The sequence below is a fragment of the Benincasa hispida genome, chromosome 11 (genome assembly GCF_027475165.1).
Source record: "Benincasa hispida cultivar pf3 chromosome 11, pf3_genome.v1.1, whole genome shotgun sequence".
NCBI lineage: Eukaryota > Viridiplantae > Streptophyta > Magnoliopsida > Cucurbitales > Cucurbitaceae > Benincasa > Benincasa hispida.
Genome location: NC_143488.1, coordinates 68,190,805 through 68,206,646, shown reverse-complemented (window position 1 = coordinate 68,206,646; position 15,842 = coordinate 68,190,805). Strand labels below are relative to the sequence as shown.

General features: G+C 30.7%; 1 protein-coding gene across 1 annotated transcript; it reads left to right on the top strand.

The window, feature by feature from the left end:
- Positions 1–8,604: 8,604 nt before the first annotated feature.
- UPL4 (ubiquitin-protein ligase 4) lies at positions 8,605–15,838 on the top strand (the record flags this gene model as incomplete). The annotated part of the gene is made up of 12 exons (XM_090307041.1): positions 8,605–8,834; positions 9,439–10,107; positions 10,217–10,327; positions 10,460–10,576; positions 10,666–10,824; positions 10,972–11,136; positions 11,979–12,125; positions 12,201–12,322; positions 12,406–13,546; positions 14,172–15,362; positions 15,445–15,675; positions 15,764–15,838. Coding segments are annotated over exons 2-12 (4,092 nt in total), but the record flags the coding sequence as incomplete, so codon positions are not given.
- Positions 15,839–15,842: the final 4 nt, after the last annotated feature.

Genomic DNA, 15,842 nt, shown 5'->3' with positions numbered 1-15,842 from the left:
TGGATTTTGTAACCAGTTAGGACATAATCGAAGAAAGTGTCCTTCGTTACTAAGATGGGCTCCAGATAGTTGGGGATTGAAAAATAAATAATTTTTTTTATTATATATTCATTTTAGTGTATATTCAATTTTTTTATTATAATTTATTGTGCATTCAATTTTTTTTTTATAATAATCTATTGTATATTCAATTTTTTTTATTGTAATTATAAAGTTTTATATTATTCTTTACCCTCACACTTTTTTCTACTATTCAATTATAGTCATCAATTTTAATATATATATTTTTTTTCAGATCATGGCTTTAAACCCAGGACTTGTTGATCCTGATGTTTTGTACGACCAGTCCATTCATCGATCATATGTTGTATGGCGAGATCGTACTATTGGAGAAATATCTTGCAGCGTCGAGAGGTAGTTCTCCAGCGCACTATCCCACCCCACCCTCGAATACTACCACTACTGCGCACATCTGGATTCTATGGGGTTGCCAGATTAGGATTTATTACTGGCATCTGATCACAGTCTTGGTCGAGAGATGGAGGCCCGAGACGCATACATTCCATATGTCCTACAAGACATAGAAGTGTTGTTAGGGTTACCTATTAACGGTGAGCCGGTCACTGGAGTGATGTACGATGACTGGTTAGAAATTTTTCAATTGTACCTCGGTGCGACCCCATCTGCCGACAAGATTAAAGGATCGAAGTTAAGTTTAATATGGTTAGGAACACAATTTCGTGAGCTCACAGATGATGCAGACGAGGAAACTTTCATAAGATATGCACGAGCATATATACTACAAATAATGGGTGGAAGTCTATTTTTAGATAAATCAAGTCATTTTGTTCACTTGATGTTCCTGCCACTGTTAGCTAACCTCCATGATGCGGGGCGGTATTCGTGGAGTGGAGCATGCTTGGCATGGTTGTATAGACAGCAACAAGACCTGAGGTTCGAGAGATAGCTGGGTCTCTCATACTTTTGCAACTATGGGCTTGGGAGCGAGTTGGATGAGCCTACAGTTCTCGGTATGTTATTTTAATTCAATTTAATTTTTATATCACTGATCTAGTTAATTTAAATTCTAAATTATCAATTTAAAAATTTAGGTAGAGAGACAAATTTTGTGTGACTAGGACAGCCACATATGTAGTCAGCCAGTATAGATACATGTTTGATCTGCTTCAACCTGAACAGGTATATTACACTAAACCTAATTGATTATTTTATTCACATTTTATTGTATTTGTCTTTAATATTCTCTAATATAATATTTTGTGTTTCAGGTTATTTGGGAGCCGTACAAAATTATTATGCATACTTTGCCTAATTTTTGTACGAATAGTCAAAACATATGGCGAACGATGAGTCATCTCATATGTTTTCACATTGGTGACTGACATCTTCCTGACAGGGTGATGAGACAATTCGATTTTCAGCAAGATGTCTCATCGCCTTGTAATACTGAACCCGTACTGCATGATATTGACCTAAGGACTGGAGATTGGTCCGAAAAAGTTGCATATTTAGTAGTGCGATGGTACTATCGTGCAAGGTTTATTGCAGTGGGGTTTCTGTTGAACAGTTTGACACATATGTCACTCCAGAATATATTCATTGGTATAATAATATCAGCTACGTCACTCGTCCGGGAGTAGCCGTGGGTCATCTAGTAAATGAATGAATATTATCTAATTATTTTTAATTTAAATTTATTTTAAATATTGTCTAATTGTTTTATAATTCATAGAGATCGAACAACAGTAGATCCGTGAGGTTGCGAATAATCCGAACCAGGTTCTTGCTATATGTAGTGACAACCAAAGCTATATGGAGGAAATTCATTATATGTACGATATACCTATTGTTTCTCCACCAGCTCCTAGACGTAGAGGACCCGGGAAGAGGATGAGTTTGATGAGGTTGCACATAATGTGGAAGAGTTGCCCCTTATGATGCAGACACAGAGTCAAACTGATTATGTTAGTTTGATGATAATAATGCCAGCATTTGGTTCAGAACATTATGACTCAAAGGCTGGTCTTTCGTCTTCATACATGCATGGACATGGTCGGGGTCGTGGAGAGCATAATGAATATTTATATTATGAAGCGCCTGTAGAGGTACCAGAGCAACATCAAGAAGAACCCAAGCAATTTCAAGTTCGAAGTCGACGACGACAACCAGCTCGAAATCGACGACGTCTGCCTTGTGGGACACATTGATTTTTGTAATTATTTTTATATAAATGAGATATTTAATTTACATTTTTTTTTACGAGTTTTTTTTTTAATTTATTCCTTTTAGAGTTTAAATAAAACAATAAAATATTTTTAGAAATTGTTTTTATAAAATGAAAAATTAAAAAAAGAAAGAAAGAAAGAAGAAGGTGGAATGTGTAATAATTAAAAAAGAAAAAAAAAAAAAGGAAAATTTGTACAGTATTCTCGCTCTCTATCAAAATCTCGCTTTCCCTCATAATCTCACTCTCGAATTTGATTGGAAAGTTCAGTGGCAAAAAGAAGAAGATTCATTAGCTCGTTTTTTAGTCAGACTTGATGAGATGACAGAATCCGTAAAAATTATTCAATAACCTTTGGAAGGAATTCCAGGGGACCTTATGAAAATTTAGAAATACGATCTTTTGATAGAGGAATGTCTCCGGAATGATAATTAAACACACTCAAGATCGAGGGTTCAAAGTTGGACGTACAAAGGAAGGTCGAGGGTTCAAAATTCTATTTTTACAAATAGTTTGAAAACAACAATATTTTCCTAAATAATTTCTAAAAAGACAATATCTTTTAATTTTCCCAGAACAACCCACAAGAAAAAAAGATAATGAAGAAAAATTATGCTAAGAATTTTTACACTTTCTAAAATGAATAGAAACCGCGTAAAGAAATTTTGATTTCCCTTTGCCTTAGTAATAGGAATATATTATATACTCTCATATTTAAATCATTAAATAATCTTTTCTATTTATTTTGATTTTTACATTGAATGAGTATAGATTTTAAAAAAAAATAAATAAATAATCTAAATATACATGTAAAAAGAAGTTTTCAGGAAAATAAATATTTTTTCTAATATTGTTTTACTCCACGTTGTATGTATATGTAGGTATAAAGATTCTCTATTTTTGATATTCACACCTTATATTAATTTTTTTTCTAAAAAAATCATATTTATCTTGTTCACATTAAATCATAAAAAATCAAATTAAGAAGAACGGGATCTTTGCAACTTCTAATTTTTTGAATAGAAAGGGGCAGGAAAGTGCGTTCCGGTAGGTCATTTCACCCAGATGCAAGTAGTTCTGTTGTTTGAGATTAGAGCAGCAGACGGGATTTCAGATGAAAGAAAACATAAAAATAAAAATAAAAAAATCATATCTATATACTATCTAAAATATGGAGGGAGAATTTTTTTAAATACAATAAAATTCTAAATCGCGTTAAAAATCAATAAAAAAAATCATATAAATTACATAAAAAAAACTATTTGCTATCTAAATCTAATTTAAAATTTAACATGACTATGGAAAAGGATATTTATACTTTTCTATTTTTTTCTATTGAAGTGAAAATAGATTTTTTATATAAAAAATAATTCTTAAAAATTATTTTTTTAATTAAAAAAAATTTAGATTTAGATTTTATCTATAATCTTATCTAGAAATATCATGGATGGAAATCTCATTTCATCTAAAAATAATAACGTTAAAGAAAAAGGAAAATTTTATTAAAAAAAATAAATTAATATCCTTTTATCTAAAAAAAATTATAATTTATAAATATATTTGATTTGGATGAAAATAAAATATAATCATTATTTGAAATCTAAATTTTATAAATTAAACATCTTTAGTCAGGTAACTCCTCCCATTTTCTTATTTTCCTCTTTCACGTTTCAATTTAAACCCACTATCTCTCTAATTTTTTCGGCCACTTCTTTAGAAATTGTTTGTAGTTCTAGATTTAGAAGGAGTTATCACATTTGTATGTGCTTCTTCTAGATTTCAGGATTGTTGTAGCTTTTAAAATAGAAAATTAGTTGGGAAAAGAAGTAAAATGTTGTTTGATAAATTTAAAAAAAGGTAAAATAGTGTTTGATAAATTTCAGCTAAGTTGAAAAGATAGGTTAGAGTGGTTGGTAAATAAATATAAAAACATCTTATTTTAGATATAACTAAAATAGACTTGTAATCAATTTTTTTCTTTAAAAAATTGTTATTTAAAATTTTAAATAATTGTTTAGTATGATAAATTTTATTTATTATAGATTAATTTTTAAATATTAAGGAAAATAATTTTATTTTTTTTTTTAAAAAAAAAACCAATATGGTATACATTTTTTTTAAAAAAAAAAAATTGATGCATTTTACCTAAAAAATAGAAAATATATTTGATTTGATGAGAAATAGATAAATATATAAAATAAATCTTGAATTTAAAATTGAAAACTAAATATTAATTAAAAATATTTCCTGATTCCAAATAGCTTTATGGCACCGCTAATGCAATGGTTGTAGCTTTATTCTTTTCTGTATATTTTGTAGCTTTTTTTTCTATATTCGTCTATTGATTCTCACATATTGAAAAGGTGGAGAAGGAGATATTGTTTTTAAGATTTAATAAATTTGTCAATGTTCGAGCAATTTAGAAGATCGCAAAATGATGAAGAAGAAAGTGATTGACTATTTAAGCTTGTGTAGTTTTTGTAGATACACACCAATAAATGTATAATAATTTACTACTTTTTTATATGTTATTATACTCTTTTTCTCTTTTCAAATCTATTGTAAATACACATCAAATAATTTGTAAAATCAAAATAAAGTTTAAAATCAGATCCTTGTAAATGTTCAAAAAATAAATAAGTTTTAAAAGTTTATGTATACATAAAAATATATATTAGTTTTAATTATAATTAAATTAAAATTAAGTACAATTTTTTGTTTACAAAAGTAGAACAATATAATATTTTCATTTAAATTAAAATTTAAAAGTAAAATAATAATCAAATCATCCCATTCAAAATAAATAAAATGTAGAAAAATATCTTGTAATTTGAAGTTTAGAATTAAGAAGATAATCAAACTATCTAATAAACTTACGAAGGATTATCGTGTTTTTTTTTCTTAATTTTTTAATCTTCATGTGTGGCTTCTAAATTTAGTTTTTTTTTCTTTTAATTCAAACTCTCTTATTCATAAACTAAATTTGTATTATTAAACTTTTATAATTAAGTTATGTTTTAAATTGTATATAATATGTGCAATGCACATAGGATCAAATAGTGGGAAAAAATATACCAACCGAATAAAAATTTTAAAGGCCAAACTTGAAAATAAAGATGGATAAATTATGGTTAATTAAAAAAATATATATTTGACAAGGTAAGTTAACTTAGTAATAATTTGCATGTATTGTCTAAAATGGAGCTGTCCCAAATTCTAACGTTTGTGTACTTTCCTTTATTATGATTATGAGCTACATTTGAAAATTTGAATAATTCGTTGGATGATAACCTCAAATTTCTCTAATCACTAACATGTGTGAAAATGATTAAAATGAATTATTTTTAGGCATTTGGAACTCTACAATTTTGTACCACAAAATAAGACATATTTATCTTTTTTATATATATATATCTTTTAAAATATAAAATTTTGATATTAGAGACGATTGTAAATATTACGATCAAGCTCAAATATTAGCATATATAATAAAATTAAAATCCAACCTATAAAGTTGATCACTTATAGACTATATTATTGGTAGAAGTATAGCGATAGATTCTATCAAACAATAGAGCTTATCACAAAAAGATTTTGTAATATTTGTAATTGAAAGATTTTCAAAAATAGAAAAATAAGGAAAAAAATATTTACACAAATATCAAAATTTAAGTATAGTTAGTGACGCTGATAGGTCAGTGATAAAAAACTGATAGAACACTAGTAGAGGTTTATCAATTTATATTAGTGATAAAGAACAAATAGAAATTTATCATCGATATTATCAGTGATAGAAACTGATACAAATCTATCATTAATAGGGAAGGATAGAAGTTTATCATAGTTTGATGTTTTTTTTATATATGAAAATCCCTTCTTGTAATTCTTTAAAAATTTGCGAAACACTTATGCAATGACCTTGATATTATTAAAAAAAAAATGCTTAAGAGAGATAGTATAAAATAAACCAAATAAAATAATATATAAAACAAAAATATTTATTGTAATTGATACTATTTGTAGTCGTTTGTCTAACTCTTGGATGCATTATTAAATCATAAATTTTACTCTATTCCTTCTACATTCAACCACATTGTTATATAGCCTCTTAATTTTTTATTTTTAGGTCTCAGTTTTACTTACAACTTTCAAATTTACTTGTACATTGTTTTGGAATGAATTATTTTGTGCATCTTAACCCAATTGGAGTGCAATGTTAGAAGATATGGGGAAGATTAGAGATAAGAGGTGCTAAAAATCAATGCAATATTTGCCAAATACATTTCATTAAATTATTAAAAAAAATTGGTAAGCTAAAAGAGATAAAGTTATAATATGTCACATAATTAACGCCTTTTAAAAGTTACTTTAGTGATTGTTTGGTTTGAGGGTTTTATATATGGAAATTGGCATAGGTATCAAATTCTCATATAATTTTCAATTCTTAACCTGGATCAGACATTCTTATTTCTCACATGAGTTTTCTATTTCTTCGTGGGTTTTCTCCTTTACCCTCTCAATCTGTTTTTCATTTTACATATAATTTCACTTTGAATGTAGTTAATTAATTAATTAATTAATATTAATTTAGTAAAAATAATGTAAATATTTATTTTAATAAATCAATCATGATCTATTAAATTACTTACTTAACTTATTTTTATAATAAAAATTTATTAAATGAATGGAATTATTTTTCTTAAACTATTAATTTATTAGCCAACACTATCTTAAATATATTTAATTAGTAAACTAAAATTAGTTAAATTTAGTTAGTATTAAAATTCATTTTTTCAATAACAATAATTTATTACTTTGTTTTTTTTAATAATCAAATAATTATTTATTGAGATTAATTGTAATTTAATCATTCATTATGAACATATATCATCAATGATTATTTATAAAAAATTAATTATTTATTGTGATTATTTTTATTACTTCATTCATTATTAACATCATATTTACAAAATACTTTTAGGATTCTTTATTAATATATCATAGTTTTATCTTATTTTATTTTCTTTTTATATAATATATTATCCATTAAAATATATATTTTTATATTATTTAATTAAAATAAAAATTACTAAGGTTGAACTTAATTAATGATAAAAATGATTAAGTATCATATTATAATTAGTATAATGTTCATTAAATACATTAATTGGTTAATTTTAATTATAAATTACTTATTATTCAAATATTTATAATTAAAATTACTATTTAATTAACTTTTTACTGATATATTAAATATTGTTTATTATTTAAATTATTAATTTATTATAATTATAATAAGATTTTCATGTTACATAATTACGCAAATACAATTTTTGTTTATAAAATCATTCTTATGCACAACTAAATACTGTCATTTTGATTCCCAAACTTCCTATTTCCAAATATTTTATTAAACCAAATGACCCTTTAATGACCAAAGTCACACCCATAATTTATTATTTGATTTCATCGTTATATTATAAATTTATGGTTGAAATTCTATTCCATCGTCTAAGTATTGGTTTAGTCTACTTTTTCACATTATCTACCATATTATGCCAAGTTGAATTCATATATTATTATCTTGATTTAAGAAAAGTTCACCAATGATGAAATAATATGCACAACAATTTATAGTTAAAATTTCCTCAAGGACAATCTCATCTCATTAAAATGAAAGATGATCAAATTTACCTTTTATTTCAAAATTAAAGTTTATTGAATAATTAGAAGACTTTCTAAATTAAATTAATGGATGCATATTTTTTCCTAATTTTTTTTTATTAACGTCTATGATGAGAAAAAAAAAATTATCCTCTATTTAGATTAAAAAAAGTTAGAGAAAAATTTTAAATAATGTGATTTGAAATCTAAGAAATGATTTAAAATTATTTGGGAATGAGAATGATTTAAAATAAATATATTTAAATTATGTAAGATTTAAAATGAATATATTTAAATGATGTATTTGGATGGTAAATTGGAAAAAAAAAAAGACCATTACAAATGTAAACCAACCATTCTAATTAGAATTTTTTTATAAAAAAATTAGGATGTGAAATCACTCCAAAATTTATTTTATCTTTTTATTTATTATTATTATTATTATTTTGCAATATCAAACAACCAAGTTAATTTTAGTGAATGTAAATGATTATTTACTTTTTAATTAAAATATTGATATGATATTCGTTTAAATGGAAATATAGGTAATCAAATCTATTAAAACAATATGTCGTAGATTTTGAAAAAATATTAACCTTTTGATTTAAATTAAGAATAACATAAAAAGAATAATACCTAAAAAAAAAGTGAAAAGAGAAGTAAATAATAATAATAATAAAAAAATTTGATCAAATATATTCACTCTCTCAGTCTTTCATATATATCTTTAAGCTCTGGCGTTCTCTCGCTCTGTTTTTTCATCATCGTCGACGTCAAAAGAGCTTTACAATTTCGATCACCGATAAAAGCATCCGCCGCGGGAGGTGCGTTCTGGCGTAGACGGAGAATTTTTCTCCCTCACAAACTCCCATATTTTTTCATCGTGCTTTTGGAATTTCGCGAGTCTTCGGTTTGCAGCGCTGAGGTACTAAGAAATATGAGATAGTTTTGTCTTGTCTGATCGTAAATCCGTGTTTACATTTGTAATTTTTGATCTCTTTCTTCATCGCATTCGCTTCGGGTTTAGTCTTTTTTGGCTGTTAAAAGGGGTCTAGTTACGACTTACGAGCTTACTAGAGAAACTTAGTTATATGTTCGAGATTGTCAAGCATATATGATAGAAAATTTATTTGTCAATGGTGGTTTAATCCGTGGAGTTTCCGGGTCCTGTGTTAGTCTTGGAGCAGTAGAGGTTCTTTTATTTTTGTTCAAATTGACGGTGTATGTAATTTTTTTTTTTTTTTTAAATAATATTTAGCTCTTAAGGTTTGAGACAGACAATTCTCAGTCGAATGCTCCAATTTCTATCTGATTACTCTATGAGTTCCGGATTGGAATGTTCACCGATGGGAGCTTTTCGCTCTATTGAAGTGAAATTGTTAGTGTTGAGCCAAAAGACCATTTGTTATGGTGTCTTATATTTGATGTTTGTCCTGCTGTATAGTTTGATTCTGATCATAGGCAATATAATTGTTGAAGCATAAAAAGTGTGTCAATCTTATGCAATGTTGGATCTCTTGATTATATAGGAGGGTTAAATCTCCACTAGAGCTAATAAATGATAAATGGGAAATCGTGGCCAAAAGCGTACTGAAATTGTGGATAGATTACCGGCTGATAAACGGGCATGCAGTTCACTGGAATTCAGACCAAGCACATCTAATTCATCTATGCAATTACACATGACATCAACTAATTCAAGTCCTGGCATCCATGATAATGACATGGACACTTCATCTTCTGCTTCTGCTTCCAGTCGTTCAGAGGGAGAACATGATAAGGATTCAGCCTACGGGTCTTGTGATTCTGATGATGCAGAACAAAAACATAGTGATCTTCGAAATTACCAGAGGCAAAGATCATCTAGTGATCATGGACGATTTAAAAGGCTTTTGTCAAGCTTGGGTGAAGAATCTGAGCCATCTGTACAAACAGAACTACTGAGGGAACTATGTGAGGTTTTGTCATTCTGCACGGAGAATTCACTATCGAGCATGACATCAGATTCGTTATCTGTAATTCTTGTAAATTTGGTGAATCTTGATAGCGACTCAGATATTGTGCTATTGGCTTTAAGGGCTTTAACTTATTTATGCGATGCTTACCCCAGAGCATCTAGTTTTATAGTTCGTCATGGTGGAGTTCCTGCCTTCTGCAAGAGGCTGGGAGCTATTGAGTACTCGGATGTTGCTGAACAGGTGATTTGATCATGCTCACTTTATTGTTATTTTTAGTCCATTGGTCATATTATGTTTGAATGCTGGATACATTTGCTATTTTTTTAAAGGAGTTTCTGTTTTATTGTAGTGTTTCCAAGCATTGGAAAAAATATCACAGGAACACCCTGTTGCATGCTTGGAGGGTGGTGCAGTTATGGCTGTTTTAACTTTTATTGATTTTTTTCCTACTATCATACAAGTAAGTCATTTGCCCTTCTGGATGTTTATTCAATCTTGACAGTTTGATTAAACTGATGTTCCTATTATTTTGTTCCTACAAACCCATGATCAAGAGATTGAAAATTTTAATGTGTAATCTGATTTGGATCAGAGAACGGCTCTTCGCATAGTGGTGAATGTCTGCAAAAAACTACCTTCCGAGTGTCCACCAAATTTGATTGAGGCTGTTCCTATACTATGCAATCTCCTTCAGTATGATGATGGGGAGGTTTGAAATAACTGGACTTGAATGCTTCATATTGCTTTATTTTATTTTATGTTTATAAACCTTCTCCTTGTTATAATGTCACATTTCAGCTGGTAGAGAATGTGGCTCGATGCATGATTAAAATAGCTGAGTGTACACAGCAATCCTGCGAGCTTTTGGATGGGCTCTGTCGGCATGGGCTGATTCAACAAGCCATTCGCCTTATAAACTTGAATAGCCGAACAACTTTGTCCCAGACTGTTTACAATGTAAGTTAAGAATCATACAAGTAAGGGACCAATGGTTTAATATTTTGTATATTTTTATTTTAGTACAATATGGAGGAACTTCTCCCTGTAGCCTCTACCACCATATTTAAGGAAGAATGATGAAATGACTATCTACTTCCTTTGCAGGATTTGCTTGGTGTACTTATCAAACTATCTTCAGGATCCATTGTTGCTTTCGAAACTCTTTATGAGCTAAACATTAGCAACACTTTGAAGGACATATTATCTGTTTATAATCTCTCGCATGGGGTGTCTTCTTCATGTGCTGTAGTTGATGGCCAGCGCAACCAGGTATTAGACTATTAACATGTACTGTTTTTGAAACCATGGAAAGACTCTGACTGTGCAGTCGCAGTTATTTTATTTTATTAATTTTTTTTAATATATATCTAGGAAACTTATAGAGGAGACTTCCCCCCATATAATTCTTCTGACAAACACTTCACAGAAATCCTTTTTTTAAGTGTTGCAGGATATAAATTGATAACTACGATTGTCTAAAAATTTTCTTTCAAATCTCAAGTCATGGATTCAACTTTTATATAATGATGAAGGCTCTTTCATTCTTTCTCAAGGAAAGGCAATGTTTCTATAGAGGGAGAAAAAAAGGGGAAAAAAAATTCTTGATATATTGAAGGCATGTGCAATATAAGACTATAAAATTAAGATGCTCTGTTAAGGATATATCCTCTCCACCTCCAAACCTCCACCTGATCTCGCTGGCACTTTGTAGCCTGAGCTAGGAGAATCACTGCTCTAATATTTTGCTCCTTTTTAATGCCCTCTATATGTGTAAATGTAACAGTCCTTAAGCTTTCAGTCTATCTTTTTTAATTACAAATTGGTAAGATTTCTTGTAATTCCCCACTTGGGGTTTAGGAGCGTTTCGTACTCTTTGTCTCATTTCATTCATCGATGACATTTCCTTTTCTATCAAGAAATGCATCGATGACATTTCCTAAGTTTTCTCCTCAAATAAAAGTGATAGTTCAATAGCTCATAATTGGCCTACATTGGATCTAGAATTTCAAAGTCTTTCTGCGTTTGTTTCCCCCTCCAGGTTTGTAGGGTCTGTCTTTGTGTTTTTCCAAAAACAAATAATGGGAATTTATTGTCATTGGTTTTTTGCCCAGGTATGTGAAGTCCTGACATTGCTCAACGAGCTTCTCCCTACAGAAGATGCAAAGACAGAACAATTGTCTGAAAAAGTGTCTTTTTTAGCCAGTAATCCCAAACAACTGCAGAAGTTTGGTTTGGATATACTTCCTTTGCTTGTTCAGGTGGTTATTATTCTAAGCTAATAAAAAAGCTCTAGCTCTTCCCATCTCCTAATTATCAAATTTTTGCTTCTGCAGGTGGTTAGTTCTGGTGCAAACCTGTATGTTTGTTGCGGCTGCCTAACTATTATCTACAAGTTTGTCTGTTTGGGTGAATCTGACATGCTTGTCGAGTTACTTCAGAATGCCAACATTTCTAGGTGAATGATGCCTGATATTCTTTTTTATGGTATTTTCAAATTGCCTTCCGAAAGTCTAATGGTCTTTTCTGTCTAATCGTCAGTTTCCTGGCTGGAGTGTTTACTCGAAAAGACCACCATGTGCTGATGTTAGCTTTAAAGATCACTGAGATTATCCTGCAAAAACTCTCCAGTATATTTTTGAAATCGTTTGTCAAGGAGGGTGTCTATTTTGCAATTGATGCACTGATAACCCCAGAAAAGTATAAACAGTTGATTTTCCCAGTGTTTACTGGTGTCCACTCATCATTTGGTTCATGTCAAAAGTCTTCAAGAGAATATGGGAGGTGCTTATGTTATGCCTTTTCGAGTAGTTGTTTCTCTTCAGCGGCAGAAACAGGCAGCTGCAAGCTTGATAAGGATTCTGTTTATAGTCTTGCAAATCATATAAGAAACAAATATTTTACTGAAGAGTTATGTGACACTGATAAAGGAGTGACTGATATTCTTCAAAATCTTCGAACTTTTTCTGCTGCCCTAGATGATCTACTAAGCTTGTCCTTAATTAAGGACACTCCAGCTCAGGATGAAGAAAAATTTTATGCTTTGTTAGCTGAGATTATGTCAAAGCTTAAGTGTGGCGAGCCCATATCCACCTTTGAATTTATTGAAAGTGGAATTGTCAAGTCATTTATAAATTACATAACTAATGGTCAGTATCTGATAAAAAAGGGAGAACCACAAACTATATCTAGACAATTCTCAGTTATAGAAAGAAGATTTGAGGCTTTTGCAAGGCTACTCTTATCTAGTTCAGACCACCCATCTGTAAAGTTGCCAATTTTAGTATTGATAAGGAAATTACAAATCTCACTTTCGTCTTTAGAAAACTTTCCTGTTATTTTAAGCCAGGGATTCAAACATAGGAACTATTTTGCTACAGTCCCAAATGCTCGGTGTATACCACATCCTTGTTTGAAAGTTCGGTTTGTGAGAGGAGATGGAGAAACAGATCTCTGTGACATTACTGGGGATATCCTGAGTGTTGACCCTTTTTCTTCTTTGAATGCCATTGAAGGGTTTCTATGGCCCAAAGTTGGCACAAAAAAAGCTGAGCAGTCCTCTGAAGCCGATAGCCTGAGGGAGCATCAAGTCAAACTACTCTCAGATGTACGTTCTTGCTTGGGTGTTAACTCAGAATTTGTGGAGTCCGACAACATGTCCACAGATTTGCCTGAAATTCAGGTCTGTTCCTGTTTTCTTTTTGAAATATTGTTAATGTTGCAAGAATTATAAATACTGCTCTTAAATTGTAAAATACTTGAGGTAGGGGTTATTTACTATGGCTAACATACCTAAACCATTTGGTTTGAGCTCAGTTATTTTTAATGAAAGAATACAATCAGTTGAAATTTATACTGTAAGTTGATCATTTTTGGAAGTATATATAAAACTGTGTTATAAGATAGATCAGTTCTAGAATTTGCAGCCTCATCCGTGGCACTGGATCCTTTTGGATTCAACTGATGCCTTTTTCTACTTCCAAGTTAATTAGGAAAAATATTATGGTTTTATGCTGAATATTCTCGTGTAACTGGTTGGCTCACATTTCTAGTACTGTCTCTTTGATTGCCCGCTTAATCCGTGATTGAAGCATTGATTATATTCTGGACTATGGTAATGTGTGCACTCCTAAATGTGTGGGCACATTTTTGTAATTATTCGCTGGACAACATTATTCTTAGTTGGAGTCCATTTTTGTAATTAATTATATGTTCTTGTGTTCTTCCATTCTTTCTCAATGAAAGTAGTTTCTATGTTAAAAAAATGTGCACACTCCTAAAATTATAGTAACCTTGTTTTGGTTCAGGTATCTGCAGAAGTCAGCGTCGATGAGAAATCACAGTGTTCTGCATCTTGCAGTAAGAAAGGTACGACTCCTAAATTGTTTCTTTACCTTGAGGGAAAGCAGCTGGAGCCCACCTTGACACTTTACCAGGCAATTCTCCAACAACACATTAAAGAAAATGAAACTATATCTGGCACAAAAGTATGGAGCCGAGTGTATACAATTACGTATAAAAGCACTGGCGAAGTGGAGGACAACAGTTGTAACCAATTATTTTCTGCATCTGACAAAGCCCCAATGTTGCAGTTCTCTTCATTTTTCTGTGGTATTCTAGATTGTGTTCTGCCTTCCGACTTGGCAAAAGGAAGTCCCGCTTATGATGTTTTATTTCTTCTAAGGAGCATAGAGGGCATGAACAGAATGGCATTTCACATTATGTCACATGAAAGAATCCGTGCTTTTTCTGAAGGGAGAATTAATACCTTGGACAATATAAAGCTATCAGTTCCTTCAGTGTCACAGAATGAATTTGTAAACAGCAAACTGACTGAAAAACTTGAACAGCAGATGAGGGACTTTTCTGCTGTTTCTATCGGTGGCATGCCTCTATGGTGCAAGGAACTTATGGATTCATGCCCTTTCTTATTTAGTTTTGAGGCAAGACGCAAGTACTTTCGGATAGTAGTATTTGGCATGCCACAATACCAGCTACATGTAAGATCACACAGTGACTTGGGAACCTCAAATGACGTACGATCAAGTTCTGGTGGCTTGCCTCGTAAGAAGGTATTAGTACACCGCAACCAAATTCTAGATTCTGCTGCCAAAATGATGAATCAGTATGCACATCAGAAAGTACTCCTTGAGGTGGAATATGATGAAGAAGTTGGCACTGGGCTTGGTCCAACATTAGAATTCTATACTCTTGTCAGTCGTGAATTTCAGAAGTATGGCCTCGGAATGTGGAGAGGGGATCATGATGCATTTATATCCAAAAAGAGTCTGAACATTGAGGGCAGAGAAACTATTGGATCTCCATTTGGACTCTTTCCCCGTCCATGGCCATCAACTCTGGATACAGATGAGCTACATTTTTCCGAAGTAATGAAAAAGTTCGTACTTCTAGGGCAAATTGTGGCCAAGGCCATTCAAGATGGTAGGGTTTTGGATATCTACTTTTCCAAAACCTTCTATAAACTAATACTTGGGCAGGTACCTGCATGAAATTCTTTCAAGTGCTTCCTCTTGTCTTTTTTTGTATTCCATTATTTGATTTTCTTGTTTATTCTTGTAGGAGGTGAGTATATATGATATCCAATCATTTGATCCAGAGCTCGGAACCATTCTGCTTGAGTTTGAAGCTTTGGTTAACAGAAGTAAATTATTGGAATCTGTTTATGAAGAGAACTCATCGTCCAAACTTGAATTGTATTATCATAATACCAATATTGAGGATCTTTGTCTTGATTTTACTCTTCCTGGTTATCCTGATTATCTCTTGACTTCTTCTCAAGATAATTCAATGGTAATGCCAATTTTCACTCTGATTATGGATTTTTCTTTTTGTATGGTTGCACTAAATAACACAACATACATTTTGACCTTTTCCCCAGGTAAATACAAAAAATTTGGAGGATTATGTCTCTCTTGTTACAGATGCTACTTTATGTTCTGGAATTTCAAGACAAATAG